General features: G+C 46.8%; 1 protein-coding gene across 1 annotated transcript in view; it reads left to right on the forward strand.

The window, feature by feature from the left end:
• Window positions 1-12,148, forward strand: part of LOC115361034 (metabotropic glutamate receptor 8-like) — a 54,229-nt gene that overhangs the window by 12,165 nt on the left and 29,916 nt on the right. The window contains exon 4 of the mRNA XM_030054269.1: window positions 7,348-7,548. Within this exon, the coding sequence (XP_029910129.1) occupies window positions 7,348-7,548 (201 nt within the window). The remainder of the gene's footprint in view (window positions 1-7,347; window positions 7,549-12,148) is intronic.

Consider the following 12,148-nt stretch of genomic DNA (forward strand, 5'->3'; position numbering starts at 1 on the left):
AGAAAACAGGCCGTCGCTGCCGCCGCGGTTACAGATGTGCAGCAGGCTTCTCGTTGGCGTCGGGGCGGGTCGAGCTCTGAGGTTTTCCTGCACGCCGCGCTGAATCCGGATGTGACGTCACCATGGAAACAGAACGGGTGCAGTCGGCGTGGGCCTTTGGTTCACGGCAAATCAGAGCGTGTCCGCGTGGTTCACGTTGCCACGGTAACAGCCGTAAACATTCAGCCGGTCTGTAAACCCTGGGCTCGAGCAGCGGGCTGCAGCATCACTTCCCTCCACCTGGAGCCCCGAGCAGAGCCACATCATCAATATTTGATCAATATTTGATCAATATTTGATCTGCCTTGCTGATCAGGCTGACGAGCTCCTTGTTCCGCCTGTTGCAGCTCTTCTTCTTCTTCACCTCTTTTTTTTCCCGCCTGTTGCAGCTCTTCTTCTTCTTCACCTCTTTGTTTTCCCGCCTGTTGCAGCTCTTCTTCTTCTTCACCTCTTTGTTTTCCCTCTCTGTTCAAAACAAGCCGCTCGCTCCCCGGACAGGTGAGCCTCGCGTCGGGGCGTCGGGGCGTCCGAGCTGCAGGCTGCTCGCTCGCTCACTCGCCCCTCCCTGAGCCTCTCTCTCCTGCTCTGTAACGGCTCTGTGCTGATTTGAGGCAGCGCTGGCAGTGTGTGTGTGTGTGTGTGTGTGTGTGTGTGTTGGGGGTGGCTGTTCAGTGTGCAGCACTCAGGATCATTTCGGAGAGTGCTCTTTCTGTCTGCATTCCTCTGGGGAGCAGGAAATGGCTGCTTGTCCTTTTCTTTGTGTCAGACTCGTCTCAGTGTTTTGCCGTCAGAACCACAGCTCTGTGGCGGCGGCGGCCGGATTCAGAGGACGGGTGGAGCAGAGCCGGCCTGGGCTTCTGTTCCGGCTTCAGTTCACAGCAAATTAAAAAAAGTCTGTCTGAATAAAGTGACTGAAACTTTATTGAAGTTAAAGTTAAATAACATCATTCCTAAATGTGTGTCTGAAGGTGGGACGTCCACTGAGTTTGGACGTGGGTTTGGCTCTAAAGTCGACATTCAGGCCTTTGAACACCAAGTCTGTGTTTTTTCTCTGAAACTGGCGCACGTTTAAGAATAAATACGCCCTGACGTGTCACAGCAGCTCTGACACCGACTCCGTCAAAGCTTTCACTTTCTGTGTTTTTTCACAAGAAGCTTCAGAAACTGATGGAACTATTTAATGCACGGTCAGCGACCGAGCCCGACCCGAACCCCGACCCAACCCGACCCGACGGCTGCCCGGGCCTCGCTCTCAGCGCTGACCTCTCGTATGTGCCCTGCAGCTCCGCCTGCTGCTTAAAAACCTTGTATGTGCGTCACTTTGGATAAAAGCTGTTAAATGTGAATTTTAATTGTAATGTTTCTTTAAAGTTTCGACACTTTTTCCAACTGTCAGCTCAGGAGGAGAATCCAGAGGTGTGTTCTGCTTCCCTCACACACACACACACACACACACACACACACACACACACACATCCTGCGAGGGGAAACTGTTAGTACAGATCAAGAGGATATTAAAGCTTCCCGCCGAGCTCCTCCAGGCTGTTTATTTCCCTCCATATGCAAATTCCAGGGAGACATTTGCATATCTTATTAATTAGGGAAGCAGATATTCCACATCTCACCTTCATCTTTATCAGCTGTGAGCCGCAGACAGGCAGACAGACAGACAGACAGACAGACAGATAGACAGACAGACAGATAGACAGACGGGCAGACAGACAGACAGGCAGACAGACAGACAGACAGACAGACAGACAGGCAGACAGACAGACAGACAGACAGACAGACAGACAGACAGACAGACAGACAGACGGGCAGACAGAGAGACAGACACGCAGACAGCCGGGCAGACAGACAGGCAGACAGACAGATAGACAGATAGACAGACAGGCAGACAGACAGGCAGACAGACAGACGGGCAGACAGACAGGCAGACAGACAGACAGACAGACAGACAGGCAGACAGACAGACGGGCAGACAGACAGACAGACAGACAGACAGGCAGACAGGCAGACAGACAGACAGACAGACAGACAGACAGACAGACAGGCAGGCAGACAGACAGGCAGACAGACAGGCAGACAGACAGGCGGGCAGACAGACGGGCAGACAGACAGACAGGCAGGCAGACAGACGGGCAGGCAAACAGACAGACACAGTTGGGCAGACAGACAGACAGATGGGCAGACAGACAGACAGACAGGCAGGCAGACAGACAGACAGACGGGTAGGCAGACAGATAGACAGGCAGGCAGACAGACAGACAGATAGATAGACAGACGGGCAGACAGACAGACAGACAGACAGTCAGGCAGACAGACAGGCAGACAGACAGGCGGTGGTAAAACCGTCCGGTCGGTGTGAGCAGCGCCTCCTCTGATGGTTTACAGACTCGATAATCATTTAATTTCTTAACGAGCGGAAACAGAGAGACATTGTTTGTGGGATTATCTGTCAGAGAGCGACACTCCGGCTCGCCGACGATAACGTCCAATTAACTCCGTCCTTAACGAGTCAATTATGTGATATTGGACTCATCAGTCTTTAGTCACGTCGAGCCGCGGTGATAATCATTGTTCACAGAAATCCATCTGAAGTCCCTCGGTCTGTAATGAAGGACGGCGTGTCGGGGCCACCCGGCCGGGAGGAGGGGGGATATCCCGAGAAAAAACTCAGAATTTACCAGATTAAATTTGTAGATTCACAAGAAAAATTTATGAGGAAAAAACTCTCAAATTAATGAGAAAAAGTGGAAAATTCTCAGAATATGAAGTCAAAAAATTGTGATAAAAAAAAATCAGAAATTTACAAGCAAGTTTTTTTTCACAAATTTGTAACTTGAATCTCAGATTTTTTTTTTCCTTTAAATTTGTGAGTTTTTTTCTTGTAAATTTACCTCTTTAATGTTGAAGTTTTTTCCTCAGGATGTTCCTCCTGCAGCTCCATGTTTCTCCCTGACAGCGGCCCGAACACGCCGCCGTAAGTCTGGTTTTTCTTCAGACAAAGTTAAAAACCAAATCTGCCAGTGGGATGAGATGAAATGAGGTAGAATCAGAGGCAGAGGATCCAGAAAGAAGAAAAAATCTGGAGGCAAGTTGCCCGGTGAGATAATCTGATCCTGCTGGTGGATTATTGGCCTCGCTGGAGGGAAAAGAGGAGACTGCAGCTCGGATGCAGATTTGTGTTTTGGAGGCAGATGTGAGGCAGAGCGTCGCTATTCTCCTCACGCCGCATGAATCTCTGTCCGCCGGACGCCTCCCATCTGCCGCCTGCTAATTTTTCTCCTCTGACTTTTAATTAGAGCGCGGCGGCTGCAGGCTGTTTGATCTGTAATCTGTAATCTCATGGCCTCAGTCAGCTGGGCCATCAGACGCCGCTGAGCAGCTCTCTGCTCTCTGCAGCTCCACATGTGGACCTTCCTGTTTGTTACTGGACCTTTTAACATTTTAAACAGCTGGATTTCCTACCATAAGTGTCCAAATCCTATTTATATCATTTGTATGTTTATATTCCTGACTGCACTGAACACACTGCAGCTCCCCATCGCTGCTAATAACTTACATTTTGCACCTGAAATAGTTCTTTAGTTCACCTCTTAGTTTTTAGTTTTGTACTATTTCATATTTTAGTTCGTCTGAACTCTCTTTAATTTCAGTGGCAGTTCAGTGTGAGTGCAGCGTCAGCAGGATCGCTGCTCAGTGAAATCACAACGAATCAACCTTGAATTTTAACTCTGGCGCTCTGAGCGAAGGAAACCGGCGGCTGGAGAAGATTTAGTCACACATTTTGTTCATCCGCCCGGCCAGCAGGGGGCAGCGTGTCAGTGTGGCGCTGTGTGGAGCCCAGGAGGTCGTATGAAAGAGCAGTGACGTGGCGTGGCCTGCAGGGGGCGACAGAAGGAGGGACGGGTCAAACACACAGACTTTCCTCTGGTGGAGCGGCGGCTCTATTTCACGCTGCGGCGAGATACGGGACCTGACGTCGGCGCGGTGTGGTGCTGGCTCTGCCTTCACACTCCTCATCACTGCAGCCGATACGAGCTTTTGACTCCATGAACACTTCCTGATCAACATCTGTCCTCACAAAGACAAACATCTGTCCTCTGACTCACTCAGAACCGTTTGAGGTGACAGAGAACATCATCATCATCATGATTGTCGTTGTTGTTGTTGTTGTTGTTGTTGTTGTTGTTGTTGTTGTTGTGGCAGTCTGCTGCTCACTGCCTGTCCGTGTGAATCTGCTCAGGCTGATGTTTCCACAGCTGGCCGGTTGAGCTCCGGTCACTTTGTGGTTGAGCTCTAACTGAAACAGAAGTTTGGCGGGGACACGGAGGCAGAGCGAGTCGCCGTGCCGACAGCCAATCAGGTTTGTCCCTGTCAGCGCTGCGGCGGTGATGGAGCTGCATGTCAGCGCCGTGATGCGACCCGCTCAGCCTGATGAAGAGTTTCTTCTGCCTCGCATCAAAATGAAACAAAACTAAAATGAGTCTGTCTCCATCTCTGTCCGTTAATTTGGTCGTCCATCGGTCCTCAAAGTGAAGACGCTTTTTACATTTTTTTTTATCACACTTTATGACCAGCCATGACAAACAGCCCATGTTAGAAAAAAATGACTAAAACTAACACTGAAACTAATGAAAAAAAGAAACTAAGCCAGCAAACCGCTTTCAGAACAAACTAAAACTGAAATGAAATTGAAAACAAAAACGCAAAATGAAATAAAAATGACAATAAAATAATCTTTTGTGAGAGTCATGTGACTCAACCAGATCAAGAGAGGCTCAGATTCAGGTTTCAGCATGTGAGAGGAGCTGAGGCTCACACACACACACACACACACACACACACACACGCTCTCACACACACAGCGCTCCTCTCTCTCTCTCTCTCTCTCTGTGTGTGTGTGTGTGTGTGTGTGTGAGCCTCGGTGTCTCGAGCTCCATTCATTATGTCAGAACAGACGTGTAATCAGTCTTTACTGCCGGAGCAAATGTCTCCCCTCGCTCGGCTCCCCGCCGCCCGCCTGACATTAAAATTAAATTGGATTTCATTTCTAAGTTCCTATTAATCCAGAGGAGGCTGGTCGGCTGATGGAGGGTCCGGTCCTGCGGCCCCTCCGCTCGCCGCCGCCGCCGCCGGCACAGCAGAGCAGCACAGCCTCTTTAATAATGGTAATTACTCACTAAAAAAAAATTGAGGGACTTGCTGAGTTTTCAAATAAAAGATTAGGACGCCTTCTCCTGTGAGTTATTTCATCAGCGCTAATGAGATGGAGCCGCTGTATTTTTTTATGTTAATGGCTCAGTGAGAGGAAACGGGCCTGGTTCTACACGCTCGCCGGGCTTTGCCGGCTCCTTTCCTGACCTGCAGCAAGGACAATATTTTAACCTTTTTATAAAAAATAAAAACACACGGAGGCGGGAAGTGGTCTGTTTAAACACTGCAGACAAATGTGAAGCAGAATCCTGATAAACAGGCAGCAGCTCTACCTGCTGGACGTCTCAGGGGTTTTTGTCTTTTTGTTTGGCAGTTTTTTTCTTCTGTGATAATGAACGTCCACACGTCTCGTCTGTTTGAGCAGCAGATCTGGAATCTGTGATCTCAGCGACGCTGCGGCCTGTTGAACTCTCGTCCTGGAGATGTTTTTTTAAAAAAAACATTTTTAACGTCCTCTGGGAGATTTGAGGACGTCGGCTGTGGAGTTTAAAGACTGTGGTCTGTCTTCTTACTGGCTGTGAGAACCAAGACACGAGAACCACAGCACACACCGAGCGTGGACCGCCTCCTGCCCTGGATTAATCTGAGGTGATGTTGTTTCCAGTGCAGTTTCACCTGAGCCTGGGAAGTCTAAATGTGTTGAAACAGGCAGAACGAGGCAGATCAGCCACTGGGATCGAGAACATGACGCTTGATTCAAGACAAATTCTGGAAACAAGTTGATTAGCGTTGGAAACAGGTGGGATTATCTCAGATTATCTCATCCCACTGGCAGATTATTGACCTTGTTGCAGGAGAAAACAAGGGGATAATTCAGGGGGCAGCTTTGCGTGACATCCAGCGTTTCCCATGGAGACGATTTCACCGCCACCTGCCGGTCCCAGAGCCGGGCTCATCGCCACGCCGCCAAGCTTCAATCAAACCCACAGACCTTTATTTTGAAATTCCGGCCAAGATCCCAAACATGCTGCTGAATTCCAGGGAAATATGTTCAATGTGGAAATGTGTGCAGCCATAAAACAACAGCATCTTGGTTTGAATATTTCACTTTAGTTATTTTATTATCTGGGTTCTTTTTTTTCTAACTTGGAGCTGGAACAAGGCGACTGTGTTGCCACCCACAGCTCCAACACCCTCATTAAATTTGACAATTTGACAATGACAATAAAGCATCTTTGACTTTGACTTTTGACTTTGATTAATCAGGAAATTTAAGGGACAATCCAAGTCTAAAGGGTTAAAACTAAAATGACTGTAACATGCTGGCGGCTGAAAACGATACGTGACTTTTTAATATTTACTGTCTGACTTGTTTTGCCATTACATTTTCTGACTGTGGGGCTTCTTAAGGGGAAATTCAGCTGACATTCAGCTGACTGTCATTTTTTTTTTTTTTAAAAAAACAAATTAAATAAGAAAGAGAAGCAGTAGCCCTGGCTGTCCAGTACTGGGCTTTACTCTCTGCAAACCGACCAAAATAAGAAAAGATTTCAGCGATCTTATGAGATTATTGCGGGCCATGCTGAGCGATGTGGATCTAATAAACTCTGCTCTGACATCCAGTTTAATGTGTGTCGACTGATGATCACATGACTGGATCTTATTGGCTGTGATGAAAGTCAATATACAAGAAAACATCATCAGCGTATGTGATCACTCTGCACTGCTGCAGTGGTGAACTATGAAGAATGGAGCCTTGCAACAGTGATATCAATGTTTTAATATTAATTATGAATATGAACGGATATTAATGTGTTTGGACAAAATTCCAAAGAAGAAGAAGAAGAGGAAGAGGAGAATGTGCACCTCGTTGTTTTCTTCTTGTGTGAAAATTTTTTTATTATCTGAAGTGAATCTGGAAGTTGCATTAATATTGTTGATTGTGGAGCAGCTGCTTCCTGTTGCTCTGGTTGTTATTTCATTTTTTTTATTTTTTAGTCAAAATAAAAGTCAAAGTGGCCAGTGGAGCTGCGGCTAATGACATGTACAGCAGCGCCCTGTCAGCTGACGGCTGATCTGGGATTTGTACACACACACACACACTCTGAGCTCAGGTTAACCCCCCCTCTCCCTCCCTCCCTCCTGCAGGGCTGGAGAAGGTGGGCCGGGACTCCTCCTACGAGCAGGAGGGGAAGGTGCAGTTTGTGATGGACGCCGTCTACGCCATGGCGCACGCTCTGCACCGCATGCACCGCGAGCTCTGCGGCGGCGCGCCTGGCCTCTGCCCGCGCATGGCCAACATCGACGGCAAGGAGCTGCTGGCACACATCCGGGCCGTCAACTTCAACGGTGAGAGACCTTATCATCATCATCTTCATCTTCATCATCATCTTCATCATCATCAACATCATATTCATCATCAACAGCCCTGATACTCACAAATTCTTCTGCTACATAATAGAACAGAATAGAATAGAATAGAATAGAAGCTACTGGATGGTATTTGTGGCATTATAAAGGGGCTGTATTGCTGGACTTAGATTGTTTTAAATTCATACTTAATCTCAGATGTTTAATGAAGACGTTAATGGTTGATTTGGTTTCCGTGGTTACATTTAAAGTGATCACATTTTCAAAACTCCCTCCTGCTTCCAGACACTTTCAGACCAACTCCACATTCAGTCCTGATTGGCTCGCTCTCTAAAGAGTCGCTGAAATCCGTCCAATCAGGCCAGTCAGCAGCGTTTTACCTGGGAAGTCTCCACTCAACAGGTTTACTTCCCGCTGCTGTCGGCCAATCAGGATCCAGCGCTGTCACGTTTTTAAATGCTCTGAGTTTGACATAATGAAAACTGACCAATGAGAGAACAGCCCTCAGTTACAGTCAATAAATCCTAACTTTATATTTATATGGTGGCAGCAAATGGTCTGGATGGAATGGTGTAGAGAAATAAAAAAATTAAAAACAAATAGTAAAATAAAATAAAATAAATAAAGAGGCAGGGAGAGGTGGAGGTGATTCAGGTGGAATTCAAAGAAGAAGAAGAAGAGAAGAGCAGCTCTTTGGACCGTCACTGGTTTCTTGATGTTCTGGCGGTGCTGCGCTCTCCATCTGTCTGCACTTCCTCCTCCTCCTTCCTCTTTGGTCCTCCTCTTCCTCGCTGCTCTTCCTCAGGTCGACTCTCATTAACCCTCATCCTTCCTTCCTGTGTTTTCTCCCCTCATTATCTCGCTCTCTTCATCTTCATCTTCCTCTCCGCTCGTCAGCAGAGTGAGAGGTCTTCCCGTCGTTGTGGAGCTCTTTGTCAGCAGGAAGTGTGCTCGCTGACGCCGTCGTTAGGGGTTCCTCACCTCGTTATCTCGCTCCAAATATGGTCAACGCATTTTTTACGCGTGTTCGGCCTTTTTTCCATATTCATGTGTTTCACCTCGGGGCGTCCTGCTGCTGGCTGACGATCTGGAAAAGTTAATACAGCGGGAACTACGGGAGGGAGGATCTGTTTCATCTATATCTACGTTAAACTGTTATATACGTCTGTTTCCCTAGAACTGTGTGAGTTAGAGTCTCTTTCTCTAGATCTACGTGTGTTAGTCTGTTTCATCTGTTATTCTGTTATATAGTCTGTTTCATCTAGATCTACATTATAGTGTTCTATAGATTCTGCTTCTCCAGCTTCATCTGTGTTAGATAGAGTCTGTTCATCCAGATCTATGTCGTACAGTTCTATAGAGTGTGTTTCTATGAGAGGTCACTCCCTGCTGTCCCAGCTGCCGCTCTTTCCTCTGATTCATCCTGATAGATACAGTCACCTCTGCAGAGGCGGTCCTGGCTAGTTTTGTGCCCTGGGCGAACCGTCCCCCACCCCCCCACCCCCACCACATCAGGCCTATCATTTGTTAACATCCTATTAACTAAGAATAACACAGTTATTATTACAAAGGAAGTTATTTAGGTTACCATAGACCCACGTATAGCAAAAAAAATTAAAAATTCCACAGTCAGGACGTATTGTTTACCAAATCCACAGACTAACAGGCCAATGTGAACTTGCACTTGTTGTGTTGCAAACACAAACTAGCCTATGGGTGAAATTAATTCCATGACATGATGCCTAAAATTCTAATAGTTGCTAGTTCAGCAAAACTAAAAACCAAAAAAAAAAAAAAAAAAAAAAAAACAACTTCTGTGGCTAAGTGGCAACATATTAGCAAGAGGCTAATAAATAGGGTATAGGCTACTGTTTCATTACATGCACAATTAACGTCACGCATAGAGACTTGCATACCTTTATCTTTTGAACGTTTCTCCTCTTCTTCTCTCCTTCTCTTTCTGAACTGGGCACCTGATGTTTTTTTTGGCCTTTTGTCCATGATACTCCATTGACTTTTTGTTGTTGTTGTTGTTGTTTGGCATTTTCACATAACCCAATAAATTACATGTAGCTATAAGGGGTCTATATTAATTTTATGAATGAAATACAATTTATTTGGAAGCAGCAGTTTGTGTTGTTTGGCCTGGGATCTTTCATATCAGAGGTTAGTCTATCCCCCGCCCCCCTCCCCTTTGCTTTTCCTGAGACTCACAACCTGCGCACAGCCTCTGCAGTCGCAAGTTGATCCCCCGCGCCCCCCTCCCCCTTGCCTTTTCTTCTGACACGCACGACCTGTATACATGACTCTCAGCAGCAAGTTGACGTGATAGTAGGGGCGCCTTAGCGCCCACTGCACCGACTTGACATGGAAATGAGCGATATTAGTCTAGAAACTATTTTTTTTTTTTTTTTTTTTTTTTTTTTTGGCGGACGCACTTTTTTTTTTTTTTTTTTTGGACGGCGCTTGTGCGCCCCCAAGTAGATTGCGCCCTGGGCGGTTGCCCACATTGCCCATAGCAAAAACCGTCCCTGCACCTCTGTTTACCTTCCACACAACAGTGTGTGTGTGTGTGTGTGTGTGTGTGTGTGGAGGATGCTGAGCTGTGTTTTCAGGAAGTCTGACAGTGGACTATCCTTCATGTAAATGTGTAACCATGGCGATAACCTGGCGTGACCTCGGGAGAAATGAATGTTTTCAATAAGAAGAAGCCAGAGCTGCATTTTCCTGAGCTGGTGGTTCCAGTGAAGGCAGCACGGAGCTGCTACAGGAAACTAACAGAAACAGTGATGGAAAAAAAAAGTGTTGTTGCCATGGAAACGATACGCCGCCCCCCTCTCCTCTGATTGGTGTGCAGCGGCAGGGCAGATGTCCTGGCTTCATCCTGCAGGGTTTGGGGTTTTTGCCGTTTGAACGCCGGACGTTTTCCCTCTGGAAACTGCAGTTTGGTGTTTTGGGTGCTGAGGCCTCAGCGGCAGACCGGTCCACTTGCCCCGCCCCGCCCCGGCTCCCCAGCCCTCCCCGGCCCGCCATCCCGGCCCCGCTCCCCGGCTCCCCAGCCCTCCCTGGCCCTCCCCGGCCCGGCTCCCCGGCCTCCACCTGCTTTATTAGCACTTTGAATAAAGAGGATTATTGGTGATTTAGCTGCTGCGGCTCGTGCGGCTCGGCGTTTACCTCTCTCTTATTGAATCAAGGCCTCAGCTGAGCGCTGAAGAGCTTCCATAAAGCCGCGTTTTTCATTTCATTTTTCATTTACTTTCAAGGCTGACTTCCCCGTCAAGGCAGTTTGAGTTTCCCTCAATCAAGGCAGCACAGAAAAGAAGAAGAAAAAACACACTCCGTATTCTTCCTCAGCCTCTTCTGGTGTGCTGAAGGTTGAGTTCAGAGGTTTTTATTTTATTTATTTTCATTTATCAGAGTTGAGGTTGCTCCAGATTGCTGTTCGCTGTGGCGCCCAATCTTCTGTGGGACCAAACAACAACAACACATTTAAAACAGCACATTATCCCCGGCCCAAAGCCACCTAATACAATTAAACAGCACAAATAAACAACAAGATGACCAAAGGGAACACACACACACACACACACACACACACATAAAGAAATATAAAAAAGAAAATGAAAGGGAGGGGAAATAATCCGCAGTCAAAGGAAACTGGAACACACACTCGAGTCCAGGCGTCTGTTGGGGTTTAAAGTGGAAACACCTTTCAGAGGTTCTTTGAATCTTTTTTTATAATAATTATTAACATTATTTTTATTGTTGTTATTATTATTATTTTAGCTTCCTGCCTGTTAGCTCAACTTCAGTGTGTGTGTGTGTGTGTGTGTGTGTGTGTGTGTGTGTGTTCACACTGCACGTTGTAAATAAAGAGGAGAAATGAAAGACCACAGCTCGACTGATTGGACTGTCCGTGTGGGTCCTTCAATAAAATCATATTAAAAAAATAAATTAAAAAAAAAACAAACATTTAAAACAAAGTAAAAGAAGAGGTTGAAATGGGGGAACTGAAATGTAAAGAATATATAAAAATATGAAAAATATTTTCAATTAAAAAATAAAATAAAAATACACACTACTATAGATTCCTCCAGAGTTTCACACCTGTCCTGCAGACTGCACCTGGCCGTCAGGCAGGACCCAGCACCTGCCAGACCAGTCCCCGCCCCATGGGACTCCTTTTATGGTCATGGTCCTGGGGGAGTGTGCTAGGTGTGCTCCAGGTGTCCAGGTGTGGTCCAGGTGTTCAGGTGTGGTCCAGGTGTCCAGTTAGTTTCCAGGTGTGGTCCAGATGTGGTCCAGGTGTGGTCCAGGTGTGGGGGGTTTGAAGGTGTTAGCGCAGTCTGAGATCACATGTACTCTTGTAACATGTTTGGTCATGTTTTTCTGTTGTATAAAGTATAAAGTATAAAGGTTGTCTATTGGTTCATGGATAAATCGCTGACGAGTTAATTGATTGTAAATTGTTGTTACCTGGAGTAGGCGGAGCCTCTGTCGGTATAAACAGGAGTTGGTGCTCTTCCCAGGTGTTTTTTCCAGACGATGCTGCCACCAGCAGGTCGCAGCAGCCGTCTTC

Source organism: Myripristis murdjan, chromosome 6, assembly GCF_902150065.1.
Source record: "Myripristis murdjan chromosome 6, fMyrMur1.1, whole genome shotgun sequence".
In the NCBI taxonomy this organism is placed as follows: Eukaryota; Metazoa; Chordata; class Actinopteri; order Holocentriformes; family Holocentridae; genus Myripristis; species Myripristis murdjan.